Genomic DNA, 15,845 nt, shown 5'->3' with positions numbered 1-15,845 from the left:
TATAAAATTTAATGATGACACAGTATGGGAGGCATCGTCAATACAGATGGGGACAAAACATTATACAGGAAGTTCTGGGTGGCCTTGAAGATTGGAGTTGCAGAAGTGGGATGAAGATCAATTGTACGAGTGCAAGGTCATGCACTTAGGATCTAATAGGAAGAATTTCTGCTATAAGGGGGGCTCATCAGTTGGAAGTGATTGAGGAGAGAGACCTGGGTATGTGAATCACTCTCAGGATGACTAGGAGCCACCAATGTAATGCAGCTGTGAAAAGGCAAATGCAATCCTAGGATGTATGAGGCATTTCCAGTAGCGATAGAAAAGTATTTAATGTCATTGTACAAGACATTGGTAAGACCTCACTTGGAATACCATGTACAGTTCTGGTACCCATATTCAAGAAAGATTAATTTAAACTGGAACAGGTGCAGAAAAGAGCTACTAGGATGATCAGGGGAATGGAGGGCCTATCTTATGAGAGGATACTGGAAGAGCTTGGCTTGTTTAGCCTAGCAAAAAAGAAGACTGAGGTGACATATGATTGCTCTCTACACACGTTAGGAGAGTAAATACCAGAGAGGGTGAAGAGCTATTTAAGCTAAAAGACAATGCTCGCACAAGAACAAACAGATATAAACTGGGCTTGAACAAATTCTGGCTGGATATTAGAAGGTTTCTATCCATCAGAAGGGTGAAGTTCTGGAACAGTCTCTCAATAGGAGTTGTAGGGGCAAACAACGTAATTAGTTTTAAGAGTGAGCTGGACACATTTCTGAGTGTAATTGTATGATGGGGTTATTTGTGATGGTAGGGGCAGGGCTCGACATCCCTGGGGATCACTTCTGGTTTATAATCTTGTTCCTGAAGCGTATGCTTCAGAGTTTCAGCCAGCCACCAGCAGGGGACAGGAAGGGATTCTCCCTCCCCTCCCAACCCCCATGTATTCTGAGAGGATTTCTTTTATCTCCTTCCTCTAAAGCATCAGGAGAAGGCCACAGCTGGAGATGGGGCATTGTGGGGTAGGTCAGTGCCTCTGAGGTGGCACTGAACATTCTCTTTCTCAGACACTTGGCTAGCTGGTTCTTGCTCACATGCTCAGGGTCTAACTGATTGCCATATGTAGGATCGGAAAGGAATTTTCTCCTAGGTCAGCTTCGTGGTGGACCTTGTTCTTTTGTTTTTTTGCCTTCCTCTTTAGTATAGGGATGCGGGTCACTTGTCAGGATTATCTGGGTATATGTCACATAATTCTTTCCCTGCCATTGCAGGGGCCTCGGCCTCTGGTGCATCTTAGTCTCTCCTATACTCTGCCTGTAGCACATAATATTCTAGTTTCCTGTGAATTGTAATACTCTAGTTTCATTTCAGTTAGGTTAATGTGCAGGTGCTGGATGGTGCTATACCGGAGGTCAGACTAGGGCCTGGTCTACATTGCAAAGTTAGGTCAACATAAGAACATCAGAATGGCCATACTGGGTCACACCAAAGGTCCATATAGCCCAGGGTCCTGTCTTCTGACAGCGGCCAATGTCAGATGCCCTATAGGGAATGAACAGACCAGGTAATCACCAAGCGATCCATCTCCTGTTGCCCGTTCCCAGCTTCTGGCAAACAGAGGCTAAGGACACCACTAAGGACCCTGCCCATCCTGGCTAATAGCCATTGATGGACCTATCCTCCATGAATTTATCTAGTTCTTTTTTGAACACTGTTATCGTTTTGGTCTTCACAACATTCTTTAGCAAGTGTTCCACAGCCATAAACTGTGTTAGGTCGATTTAATAATGTATGTGTCTACACTATTGAGTCCCTTCTGCCCACCTTAGTGGCTTGTAAAATCTACTTCTGTATTCTACCTCCACGAGAGGCATTGTGCTTGTCAACATGGGGATAGTGTAGACACTGCGTTGTATAATTTGAATGAATTGGCTTCCAGAGGATGTCCCACAGTGCTCCGCTGTGACTACTCTGGAGAGCACTTTCAACTCCACTGCACATCAGTCAGATACACAGGAAACAACCGCTCCCCTGTTAAAGCCCTGGGAACTTTTAAAGGTTGAGTTCCTGTTTGATCTGTGTGGAGAGCTCATTAGCACAGCTGGAGCACATGGAGACTCAAGGCTGGAAATGCACTCCAGCATGGAGTACACAAGAGGTGCTGGATATTATTGCTGTGTGGGGAGAAGAGTCTGTGCAGGCAGAGCTCTGATCTAGTGGTCCCTTCTGGCCTCAAACTCCATCACCACAGCATATGTAGACACACCTGAGTTAGCTTTGATCTATCTAGCATGGTACGGATAGCAGTGAAGCTGTGGCAGCACAGGCTAGCTGCTCAAGTACATACCCAATTCATGCTGCCGCAGCTTATCTGCTCTTGTTATTTGAGATAATTACATCAGAGCTCTCCACATGTGCTGTAACCACACTTCTGATTGCAGCGTAGACATATGCTAAGAAAGCGTTCAATTTTTTTGCCTTGATATTGAAGTCAGGCACAGTCCTGCCACCTGGCCTTTCTTACACAGCTAGTTAATAAGTAAGAGTATCTTGAAATAACAATCTGAATTTTGAAAGGAAGTTCGCTTTGACAAGATAAAAAAAATTCTGATTCATGGTGGAACTGGCTGTCTTGTATAATCTAAATCAAAGTCCTGATTTGCATGATGTTTTGCGGAAGTTTTTATCTTTATTTGATTTCCTATCTGGGCTGCTGGAATGCAGCATACATCTCTGAATGCTCATGAACTGCTGAATTGTGAGGATATGAAAGAAATGGTAAAGTTATTAGCATTTCAATGGAAAGCATTGCACAGAGACCAAAGGGCCTCAATTCCATTTTAACAGGTTTCTTACCTTTCTGCAAAGAATATCCAGACTTTTCTATTTTTTGAGTCCTCCCTTATACAAATGGAGACATAAAAATGAGAAACGGGTATGTCTGGGCCCAAACTGAGATACTTGGGCTGTTCTCCAGATACTAGAGGCAGCTCAGATTTGTCCATAGAGCTCCAAGGTTTGCCCATGCACCTTCCACCTTCTCTCCCATTTTCTACCACAGTAGTTCAGCAATCCTGCTTTAGCCTTTAGCATCTTGGCTTTGCAAGATAATTTGGGGGGCAGGAGTGAACAGTATTCTTCCCACTCACTCGCTCCTCCTGCCCCCAATCCTTCTTCATGTATGAGATGAAAAATTGGGGTGGGGGATTGTTGCCTTAATGAATGAGAGCAGCTGCTGAGCTACTTCCCTTCTCCACTCTGGCGGAGACAGTCAAATAGATCAGCAGAAAACAAGCCCACGTAGTGCATGCATCATGTGTAAGGAGACCGCAGGAGCCACAACAGGAGGGCTCTGCCACTATTATTCCCAGCCTCCAAACCCTTGCTCTGCCAGGAGGAAGGTGCTGAGAATATGGACTTACTTGTTGGGCCTCCCACATCAGTGGATGTGCTCTGCAAGGGCATGTCTGTCCTTTTCTGCCCATAGAACTCAGTAAACTGGATTATCCCCACTGGTCAAGGCCTCTCAAAAGTAAGTCTAAAAACTTCCCCCAACGTCCTAGTTCAGTCCACTTCTGGAGGAAAAAGACCCAGGTCCCATCGCAGATTCTTTAGGGTATGTCTACACTGCGATATAAAACTCTGCTGCACAGAGGCTGAGTCTGGGTCAGCTAACTCAGGCTTTGGGGCTAAAAACTGCAGTGTATATGTACGACCCATCCCCCACAGGGTCTGAGAGCCCGGCTCTGGCTCGAGTCCAAATATCTACATTTCAATTCTATTGCCCAGCGAGCCCAAGTCAACTGACTTGGGTCAGTCGCGGCCGTGTCGCTAATCTTTTATTGCAGTGTAAACATACCCTAAGTGGACAGTGGAGCCATTTAACATCATTTTGGAGTCTCCTCCTTCACAAGAGGCGTATCTGAGGGGTCTCTTAAGGATGTTTCCCTCTGCTTCTTCCTCTGCCAGTACTGAGACTTACTATGGTTATGTTTGGTGTTTTTAACGTGTTTTGATATTGTAAAGAAGCATTTGTGCAGCTTGGCAATCCCCCCCCCCCCCCCCATGTTGAGCGGTCTGCACCATTGTAATCATCTGACACATTCCAGCTGCCCCTTTGCAAAACTGTCTGATCTTCTTGAGATTCACACAGGTACAGAGAAAGTATCGACTGCACAGTGGGAAAAAGATTATCATGAAACAGCTCTTCTCTATTCCTGTCACGGAAATATGTGGTAAACTGAATATAGGGCATAGGCAAAGACAAAACAGTACCAACCCAACGCATTCAAAAACCATGAGCTGGGCCCCAAAATCATGCAGTTTTTAAAAATAATAAATGTTGCATTCTTTTTGTTTTCCTTCTGGTAAATTTTTCAAGCTTTTCTCCACAACCATGAGGATTTAAAATTATATTATTTTAATAAAAACCTAGATTCCTATGTAATCACTGGATTCCAGGAGCTGGATTTTTAATGAAAAACATCAACAATCACAAGATGCACAATGAAACCATGGGAATTGACAACACTGTATCACCACAGCTAGTCCAGTTTATTTCTAAGTAAACTTCCCTGATAGTCTAGAACCAGAGTTTATATGTGGTCCCATGTGACCATCAAAATCAAGGCCCTCATAAATTCCACAATACTGTGAAATTATGAAAGCAGCATTTATTTTAAGCCTCCTTTTCATTTCTGGGCCACTAGCTAAGGGTGCAGAATCTAAAGGTTCTGTGGGGAGGGACAATTTCGTATTTTCCAGATATTTTCCCCATATTTGCTTTGTTTTATTGTTTAAGATAGAGATTTATATTGAATAACAATATGATTAAGATACATTTTTCTGTCTGTTAAGGCAGAATTATGCTAGTAATATCTAGAATGTACCTGATGCATGCACTTTTCCTCTTTAATAGAGCTTTGTACTGCTAGGCTTAGTTGATGATGGTCAGAAGAATTTTCTGCAGATAACTTTCTTCCTCTTGTGTTCAAGGACATCCCATATAATTCAATGGAAATTTTAGATAATGCCACGTGAATCCTCTTGAATAAGATTCGGTTGAAATCACATTTTGAATTTAGCTTTATATATTGGATAACAAAATTTGAATGATATGCAATCCACTCTCGACAGCAGTCTTGTCAGTAATAATGCCAGAGAAAAATTCACGTGCATCACATTATCTGTGTGTCATTTTAGGGCTCTGAAAAACCTTGTGACAGTCTGTTAAATTATTCTTAAAAGGTAATGAATGGGGTTAATATATTGTTTAATATAATTATGATTAGCATAAATAGACAGGTGATATAGTTATGAAGTTTGAGAATAACTATGCCTTGTCTCTGTTCATTAGTGCAGAGATAACTAGGGATATAGAGCCAGTTCCTCAGCTGGTGTAAATTGTAATTACCATTGACTTCAGTCTAGGCTTCAGGCTATTCCAGTGTACACCAGTTGAGGATCAGGCCCATAGACTCCTTTGCATGTTAACACACAATTCCCATTTCCATTAACAGGAGTGGTAGCCTCACCAAAAGGAGACAATCCAACAAAATGTCTTATTGGGGAGAAGGAAGGATTTATATTAATTTGAAACACCTTGGAATTAATTAGCTAACTTTAAACAAAACTCCTTTGAAATACAATAACTTTAATATTTTATAACTTGAAACTTTTATGATGCCTTACATCTGAGAATCTCAGAGCACTTCAAAAGCAATAATTATGTCCTTGGATGATGATGGTGGTGGTGATGATGATTAAATCATTGGATTAGGAATGTATTATTCCTATTTTACAGACAGGTGAACATACATAGAGAGATTGAAGCCCAAATATTCAAGTGTCTGCTAATTTGAAATGCCTCAAGTTTTGGATTCCTGACTTAAGATACCAAGCTCCTGATTTTGGAGGTGTTGAGCAACTCCCACTGATTTCAATTGATTTTTTTGACAGCTATGAAAATTAAGGCCTCCATATCTATTGTTGTGCATCTGAAAACCTAGGCACCAAAAGTTAGTGGACAATTTTGAAAATTTGAACCCATGTGAATTGCTCAAAAACATAAAGGAAGACTGTGTGGCAGAAATTGGTCTAGAATTCAGATCTCTTGATTCCCTGTGCTTTAACCACAAGATCGCTGTCTCACACACAATACACAGAATTACTACTAAACTTGGGTATTTTCTGAATGCATCCATTGTTAGATGAAAAAAACCTCCTCTGACATACTTTTATCCACTAGACATTGGATCTTTTTTTCCCCATTATCTGTACTGTGACATACACAGAGATTTTTTAGTCTCAAGTAAGGCAGAAATAGGAGAGAAGTAACCATCTGAGAACTGAATCCAAGTCAAGGTAATTGAACGATCCCATCCCACATGGTGTTGCAAAGAAGCAGACATAGGCTAATGCAGGCATGGGGAAGAACATAAATATGTTCAAGGTTCCAGACGTGGCTACAGTCAGGTACCATAATCACTGGTGGCAATAAATTCATCCAAAACATATTAAAGTTTTTGAGATGTCTCCTATGAGTCTCCCATTCAGCAATAGTTACTTTATGTTTTTATTATTTGCACTAGACTATCACTGGGAAGCCAGGGTTGTGCTAAACTAAAACACAGTCCCTTCCCAGGAAAGCCTATGGTTTAAATTTAAGACAAGAGACAGCCATGGATGGGACAAAAAGACAGGGAGAGCACAGGGGACTGTCCTACACAGCAATAGAAACAGTAAAAATTTCAGGGTTCTGCAATGATAGTAATTCACTCAAAAAGTTGTCACTTACCTTAAATAACTATAGTTCAGCATATGCAGTCTTTTCCCAAATATAGTAAATTGTGGGACTTGCTTGAAATTCCGAGGCAAGCTTATCTAAGGGAAACTTATGTATATGACCACTGTAGCTAAGAAATCTGAATTTTGTTTTAAAGAAAACAAATATTTTAAATAAAATTAATATTTTTGTGTTGAGTAATGTGCAAGCAATGACTGTTCTTTTTCTCTCTCCTCCTCTTCCCCCCACCCCAGATAATTTCCTTGCGTATTATGTCAATCGTGTGGCAGCCAAATAATTATATATTTTTGAAAACCCTAGAAAAGCTTATCAGGTTTTTTGTTAATCTTATTACATTTGGTGTTTCATTATTTTCCAGGTCCATAATGAGCTGCTGCTTGAAAAGGAGGATCAGTTGCATTCTCGGGAGAATAAACTTGGAGAGTCCATTGCTGCTGTACAGTTCCAAAAGACTGATAAGAAGTCCAGAACATTGGAGGTTTACACTGCTGTCATAAGTGTACAAGCTTTGCTTCTGGAAGAATTGAGCACATCAAAAATACTATCAGAATCAGAATGTACCCAGATTTTAGAGGCACATAATCCTGTAAGTAACAAAGTGCTGAGAAGGGTAAACTGTTCATGGGCCAGATCATCAGCTGGTGTAGCTTCATTGACTGCAATCAAACTAGGTTGATTTATACCAGCTGAAAATTTGGCCCATTATTTATATAGTTTTGGCAGGATGTGTGTGTGCATTTATATAAAAGCTTTATGTGAAAGAAATACAGATAGAAAGTTACAATACTGTTTAAACAGAAGATATGAATATTATAGCTAGAAAGATAATATTATTTATTATCTGTATTACAGTAGCACCAATAGGTCCCAATTGATATCACAGCCTCTCTTGATAAGATGAAGTAATATTTTTAATGGATAACTAACTAATATTTCATTCTTTTATCAAACAGTAAAGGGCAGGGGAGTAACTTAGAGCAAAGACTGGTAAATAATTTTCATGACCAGCTCTCAAAGTTTGTCACATTTGTGGTAGTGAGAGCTATGTGATAAATTGCACAGTCATGCGATAAGCTTGAATTATTGTATACACAGAGTATATCCAGTCTATCTCTGGCGCTCTCTCTCGTTGTGCATGTGCACACAGTTTAAATAACAAAATATTCAGAAAAAGGTTTTGCTTCCTTTTGTCAAATTTTTACAGATTTGGCAGTTTCAGAATCCTGTTTGGTTTTTTTAGTTCTATGCTATATAGTCATAGGGAAGTGTGGGTTTGTTTGTCTCCCATTTGTGACTATCAAAGTGGGAATTGGCAGAGCACTGAAGTAGAAGAAACAGAATGGGTTTTTAAAAGTTAAACCTTTTTGCTAGAGGGCATCCTTAGACAGATATCCCTGTGAAAACTCCAACTTAAAATTTAATACTTTCCTCTCCAGAGAGCCTTTCTTAAAGTGACAGTATGTTAGTTTAAACATGCTGTTCTGAGTTTGTTTAATGAAACAGTGTATTAAAACTCTCATAGCTATGTACAGTGACAAGAGAAATAAGATCAATGCTGATAAAGCATTAAAAGTAATTTCATTTAGTTTACTGCCTGTTTTGAAATCTTTGCTGTGATACCTACAAAAAAGCCATTGTTGTGCTGAGACCACTGTCTGTCATGCTGACCAATGGTATTTCATTGTTTCCTTGTACTTCTCCATCTGTCTGTCTGTGTCCCTCTGTCTCTTATGTTATACTTATATTGTAAACTCTTTGGAGTAGGGGCCTCCTTTTTGTTCTGTGTTTGTACAGCGCCTAGCACAATGGGGTCCTCATCCTTGACTGGGACTCCTAGGCTCTGCAAAAATACAAATAATACAATAATTACAACAGTGTAACAGGATGCAGAGACACTACCCTAATACACAAAGGGTTAACTACAGCACTTGCACAGTGTTCAGAGGAAGGATATAAATAGGGCTGCAGGAGAAGTAGAAGAGAGAGAGAGAGAGCGAGTATGTAGAGTTTCTTATCCAGGCTGTGAGTGCAGGTTGAGACCTAGATTGGGGAAGTTTCTGTTTGTTACTATTTGTGCTTATGCTACCTGTTTTGTTTGGTTTATATAGATTGTCTCCTGCTGATTAAACTTCCCTGCCTGTCACTACATTTTTTAAGGTCTTAGAAACCTGTTAATTAAAAACCACTAATACCACATCAGATGATAACTTGTAACTCTATTGATGTAACCATTCAGTAGAACAAATTAATGGTTAACTGTATGTTAACTTCATTAATCTCTCTACAGATAGCATGTTTTTATTTCCAGCACTAGCAGTTAGTCTGCATTTGTTATTTGTGTTATAGACGTGCATAGGGCCCCATTGTATTAAGTGGGGAGCATAGATAGGGTGACCAGTCATCCTGTTTTTAAAGAGACAGTCCTTTATTTAAGCCCTCCTGCAGATGTTCTGACTTTCTCTTAAAAAATAGGCAAATTGTCCCATATTTTCTGTCTCTCCACCTCCCTCCCCCATGCTTCCCCCACCCCCATCAGTACTGGCAGACCCTGCTGCTGGCCAGATCCCTGCTCACCAGCCTCCTGCCCACCAGTGGTGAGTGTGGCGGCGGGAGGGGTCCAGTAGCCGACAATGAGGGTGGGTGTGCAAGGCTGGTGTCGGGGCAAAGATGTAGCGTGCGGGGCCAGTTGCTCCCCCCTGCTGGTCCGCCAGTGCAGCCCCCACTGTGTGCCAGCTCTTGGCTAGCCCTGCATGTACCAAAGCCCTGCACAGCACTGGCATAGGGAAGCCTCTCCAGCCCCCAGCTAAACTCTGGAATAGTGGGGGGAGGGTCAGGAAGCGATTTCCAGTGGGTTCACCCCTCCTCCCCCCACGAACATGCAGGCTCCACAGCAGCCCCTGGGGCAGAGGCTTAACACCCTTTATACACACACACACACACACACACACACACACCCTGGATCCTGCCCCCAGGGAGCGTGGAAGTGTTCTGTCCCCTAGGCAACCTCCCTTGCTGAGTCACCTCTCTGGCTGGATTCCCTGTAGTCAAGTTCCTTGGGCTCTGATGCATCCTTAGGGCTTAACCTCTTCCTGCCCATGCTGTAGATGGAGACAGGTGGGTTATGTCGGTGGCCAGCAGCAGCCTAGAAGTGTTAGCTGCCTTTCAACACTGTGCATGCCGGCAGGAAGAGACAAGCTGCTTCCAGCCACATGGAGGGCAGGGGGAGGGAGAAGAGATGAGCTCTGCAAAGACACGGGCCAGGTCATCCCTTCCCCACCTCCTCCTCCTCTGCAGCTGGAAGCAGCTCCTGTCCCTTCCCTCCCTCCTGCACAGTGCTGAAAGGCTGCTGCTGGCCACATTCTGGTGTGAACCCTGGCAGAAATTTGGGGAGGGGGGACATGTGACCCTGCATGTCTTCTCACATGTTGCCTTGGGAAGATGTGGCACCAGGTACCAGGAGAGACAGGTCCGTCCCAGGGACCCAGCCGGGCATGGAGGGCGGAGAGTGCCGGGCAGGAAGGGTCGGGTCAATTGGTCACCCCCCATGTGTGAGAGAGGTGTGCAGGAGTGTGTGTCACCTCTCCCTGTGTGAACCCTAAAGCCTTAAAGATAAGTAGGTAAATAAAAAGAATCCAACTACACAGTATTTCTTTTAACAGGGGCTTAGTCAACTTGATGTTAATTTGACTATTTATACTGCATAGTTCTGATTGATTGAACTCACTTGAATGCGAGTAATTTTACCAGGTGTCCAGTATTCAGCCTAGGGAAATATGGTCACCCTAAACATAGACCTAGTTAGGGACATTCCTTGCCCTCATGATCTTAGTCTTAGTAGAGAGAGCCTACAAAGGATGGGAGAAAGGAAATATTTATCTTCTCTACTTTACAGATGGGTAACAGAGGCACAGAGATCTTAAGTGACTTGGCCGTGGTCAGAAAGGAAGTCTGTGGCAGAACTCGGAACTGAGCCCCATCTCCTTAGTCCTAGTCTAATGGCTTTAACCACACAGCTATCCTGATTTCATATTAATTATGCAGTTAAGACAAAGATAACACTATTAAGCTAGGCCTCCTAAATAATTTCTGGAAAGGATTCTTGTTTGACTGTAGAGATATTGTTTTGTTACTCTGATTCTATTATGTTGAGTAGTGGTAAATATTTTCCAATCTGAAACCTATTTAGTATTAGTAGTAGATTCAGTATAACTAAAAACTGTCTGCATGAATTTCTCACGTTGTGTTTCAGTAATTTTACCCTGCTTATAAATGAGGTAGCTGTCTGACATTTCAGTCTTAGTCATATGGATATTATACATTCCAAGTGTCTCCGACATTGCAAGGTTTCAGACATGTTGCCCTTTAGCACAGCAGCAATTTACTGATATCTTTAAGCATTGTTCTGATGCTCATTGCATACTAGTCATGTTTAGTGAAGCCATCACAATGAACTACAAGCGATTGGAAAGAATGAGAACAGAATAAAGTAATATTGCAAACCAATGATACCATCTTTTTCTTGACTCCTAATGAAAATTGTTCTTCCAAGGTGAATTGTGAATTGTTCTTATCATTGTACATTTTCAAACTCCAGGAGATTGAAGAACTTGACAGAAAGTTGGAATATGAAATGTTACATAAGGAGACGGCTCAGCAGCAGCACCTATTGAATAGGCACAGATGGACTCCAGATGGATTGGGATTTTCAGATGAAGTTGTGGAAAGTAATGCAGAGAGACAGGTGTCTGCTCTGCTGTATCAAGCATTGAATAAGTGTAAGAAATTAGTAAATCTTCATCGGCAAAGGTAAGGCTTTTTGGTATTAAGTATGACAGCCTTTTTCTATATCTTAGTCATTGCAAGCAGTCTTCAGAGAATGTAATATACCATATAGAACCAGCAAGCTAAACATTCATTCTGTAAACTCTTCAGGGCAAGGGTTTTCCTCTTCATGAAGAACACCCTTCTCTGCTGAGGAATTCTGGACACAATTGCAATATACCATATCAATAACAATAAATCTGTTGACTGTGAAAATGTATTTGAAATGCAGAGCTTTACCTTACAATCAGTCTCTCTGGGATCAACCAGTGGGCTAATACTAATACCCCACATTATCAAGCAGGAGACCAGGGTTGGTTCCAATTCACTCAGGCTCAAGAAAACAGAATGAAAGCCATAGTCTCTGGGAAAATTTTTCCAATCAAATGCAAGCCACTTGAATTTCAATTCCAGCACCACCCTGCATCCATTCTGCTGCACATTGAACATACTTTTCTGTTATGAGTGTTGCTTAGATAAACAAATTGTTCTAGTGAAAGAGGCCATTTTTAGTTACCACCATGAGCAAAACCACCATGTTTTAAAGCAAAGATGTGTCTGCAACAAAAATGTAAAAGTTTTTTTATATTTTTTATGTGGTAATAGCCATCTCGACAAAAGTGTCACAAAGTAAACTGGGTGAGATTTTGCAAAATGAAATAATACCCGTATGAATCACAGAGACCTGCAGACACACACATGCTTTGAGTTTCATGTCGCACTATGAGAGAGAGCTTTGCATTACTAAGTAGGTGTCACTTGGACTGATTTGTAAGGAGTGGCATTGACAGGCTTCAAAAAGAGTCCTGTCCTCTGACTTCCTGATCAAGAATTTCAGATTGGGTCCTTTGCAGTCTGGGGTATGTGAATCCCCAGAGCTATTTTAATTGTTAAAGGGCCAGTCCACAGTGGGATCTAAAGGAATGTTTCTGTGTCTTGCTGCAGAAGACTGGGGAAAATAAGTAGGTAGGTAGGTAGGTCATTACTCTCCCTCCAGTCCCAGGACAGAAGTCCAAGGAAACCAGTCAGCAGGCCCTTTAAAGAAACAGTAAATAGAGCAATCTAACTTTAAAACTTGGTGGAGGCAAAAAGTGTCCAACCCAGTTCCAAATGACTTAGAAAGATTAAAAATTATCTTGAGTCTGAAAAAAGAAAATAATCAGTTAGAGTGAGCAATTCTTAGCCTGAGAAAACTCACAACCTGATAAGTAATGTATGTGAGCTTTGAAAAGGTCACAGAGGGAGAGCGGAATCAGCTATCTGCATGTGTTGAAGATGTTTCAGATCTGAATTTTGTAATTCATGCTCTGCACACTTGCTGAGTAGCAGGAGACTATTGCTCTTCGTTTTTCTGACTCTGTTTTTTATTACACCACTCCAAGTCTCATTTCTTTTTCAATTCTGGCATTAAAGTCTCCCAAAAGTAGAAGATTGTCTTCACTGGGTATAAATTTGATTGTCATCCAAATCAGAACAGAACGGTTCTTTTATTTCCCCTGTGCTGTTCATAGTTGGTGTACAGGCTCTGATAAGAGTCTTAAAGATGTCACTCTCTTTGCTCTGTTCTGAAGATCTGCTGGAAAAGCAAAGTGTTGAACATGAACACCCTTGAAAGAGCGAAAACAACCAGCATTGTGGTAGTGATTATTAAAGCCCAGCTTAGATGAACAGGTAATGTTATCAGAATAGGTGCTGATAGACTCCTGAAAAACATCTTCTGTAGTGAGCTGAAACTCAGTGAGCAGGAAGAGTTGTCAACATAAAAACTTTCAGTAGAATCTCAACTCATGCGGCATAAATATAGGGAACATAGAAGACACAGCCAAAGACAGACTTGAATGGAAAGAAACTATCGATAAAGGTTGTAAATACTTTAAGACAGATGTGAAAACTGATTGAAAAAAGGGCCAAGCTTCATGCCAAGTCTTCAGCAGGAGTCTACTCATTCCCATGCAACATTTGTTCGTTACCTTGCTCCTTGTAGATTGGAATATGCAGCCACAACAAAACACGTGAGATGCCTTGCTGTCATCAGATATGTTGAACAGTAACACAGCAGGGTCTGGCTCTTGGAGAAAAGGGGAAGAAGTGTGGTGTTCTTAGTTTGTTCAAAGAGGTGTGCGGTAAAGCTTTTAACAAAATCTGCCAGTAAAATGTTTTCTGAATGGATGAATTGGACATTGATTTCTTATCATATGAAATACTATGCCTGGGAAGATAATACTAATTTCATCTTTCCCTTCAGCTTACAAGAAGAGCAATGGAATGATGTTGTGCTTGAAGATCTTCTGGAGAATATAGAAATGGATACATTTTTGGCACTTTACAGCCAGGTAAGAGTGTATTTAAATGAATTCCCACTTTTTATCTCTGCTGTATCTGGAAATCAGTTAAGTGAACAAAAAGACTAATTTCTCTGAGATCATAATAGTAAACACTGTGCTCAATAGTAAATACATTGTTTATCATGTCTGTATACAATTTGCATTTCACTCAGTTTGGACAGTGAAAATTGTCTGGTGAGTTACTTGTGTATGGACAGTTTCACTTTCTGGTTTTCATGTGTTAGAACAATGCTGTTGTTTAGGTTTCTGATGCTGCTGGAGAATATTTATATTGAAAAATGTATATGTACACATATACAGAGATGTGAATATTCTCCAACAGTATTATGAACATTAATAAACACCATGCTCTCTCTCTCTTTTTTTTATATATATATATATATATATATATATATATATATATATATATATACACACACATGCTCACACACAGCTATTTAAGAAGAAATAAACAGGTTTCGACATCACAAAACCACGTCTTCAGCTAACACTATTCGTCACTCCTGTTGGCTGTCTGAGCTTAAACGGCATGAAAAAATGAACTACTGTCCCTCACTCAGAGGTTTTCTCTCCAGGCCATGACTGAGGTTTCTGGGCAGTGCTATGAAATTTGGTAGTTTTACTACCTGTGTTGTCCTTAATCCACGGAAAAGACAGCCTCCAGGGCTCTCACTCTATAATCTTTCACATACACAACAGATTATTTAAACCAATTTTTTAAAAAAACCAATGGGCTCCTGAAAGTAAAAAGCTTAACAAAATAGCTGTATTTTTAGGAGTCCTGACTTTGGCAATGTCCCTTTAACTATTATCTCTCTAGAGTTAAAGAAACAAATTTCATAATCCACATTCAAATACGCAAAGTCTCAGCCATATTATCTCCCTTCCAAATTTTTCCTCCAAGAAAGACTTGCTATCTTTTTACTTATAGTTCTTTGGGACTTAAGTCACTTATTCACCACCATGATGCAGGTTATATTGTCCACTTCATCTGTGAATTAACAGAATAGAATATTAATTGTTGATTACTTAGCAAAGGATAAACATTGTTATGATGATGACAACATACCAGATAACCTATCTGTTTTTTTGACTAGGTTGTTTTGTGTCTTTGACTATGTCTACACTACAGACCCAACAAGCGGCGGTAGCTATGTTGGCCGGAGATGCTCTCCCACCTACATAGCACTGTCCACACTGATGCTTTTGGTGGTGAAACTTATGTTGGTCAGGCTCGTGTGTTTTGCACACCCCTGATCAACAAATGTTTTACCAATAAAAGTGCTGGTTTAGACAAAGCCTTAGTGTGTTTTAAAGCTCATTATTCTGCTGTATGTTTGTGCTCATTGCACAAATGTTTTCTCAAAGTTGTCATGACCAGCATTATCAACCTACTTTTTTTAAATTCAGACTTTTTCAATCCCTTTGCTGTGTTTGATTTTCTTCTTTGCTTTTCTGTATCTAAAACATTTTATCAAACCATCTCCACAGCACGCTGGCTTTGACAGTTTGACATACGGAAAGCAGACATGGCTGCCAGTAATCACTGAATTCTGTTTCGTCAATAAATTGCCTCCCATTATATTTCCATCTCTACAGCTTACTGCACACAGAGTTCACAACATTTTGTCAAGACTCTATTTGTGCAAGTGATAGGAATAAAAGCTTGCAGCGAGAGAAAAAATTTCCGCTGCACACTTTTGTAGATTATTTCCCACAACATTATAAATATTCATGAGATGGTATCTTTTAAGCTTAGTTCTAAATTTGTAAAACTGTAAATTCTGTACATACTCATAACCTTTTTTTGTAATTTGCACAATACTGATAAGAGACTTTCCAACTTTATTTTTAATAATTTATTTATTCATGGA

General features: G+C 40.5%; 1 protein-coding gene across 5 annotated transcripts in view; it reads left to right on the top strand.

The window, feature by feature from the left end:
• The window catches only part of EVC2 (EvC ciliary complex subunit 2), a 174,133-nt gene that overhangs the window by 137,604 nt on the left and 20,684 nt on the right, over window positions 1-15,845 (top strand). For all 5 annotated transcript variants that reach the window (XM_038399537.2, XM_038399536.2, XM_038399535.2 and 2 more), the window contains 3 exons: window positions 7,164-7,391; window positions 11,400-11,611; window positions 13,872-13,959. In XM_038399537.2, coding sequence (XP_038255465.1) covers window positions 7,164-7,391; window positions 11,400-11,611; window positions 13,872-13,959 — 528 coding nt within the window. The remainder of the gene's footprint in view (window positions 1-7,163; window positions 7,392-11,399; window positions 11,612-13,871; window positions 13,960-15,845) is intronic.

This window comes from Dermochelys coriacea, chromosome 4 (genome assembly GCF_009764565.3).
Source record: "Dermochelys coriacea isolate rDerCor1 chromosome 4, rDerCor1.pri.v4, whole genome shotgun sequence".
Classification (NCBI taxonomy): Eukaryota; Metazoa; Chordata; order Testudines; family Dermochelyidae; genus Dermochelys; species Dermochelys coriacea.
Note: the sequence above shows the minus strand (reverse complement) of the source record. Positions and strands in the feature narration are given on the sequence as shown.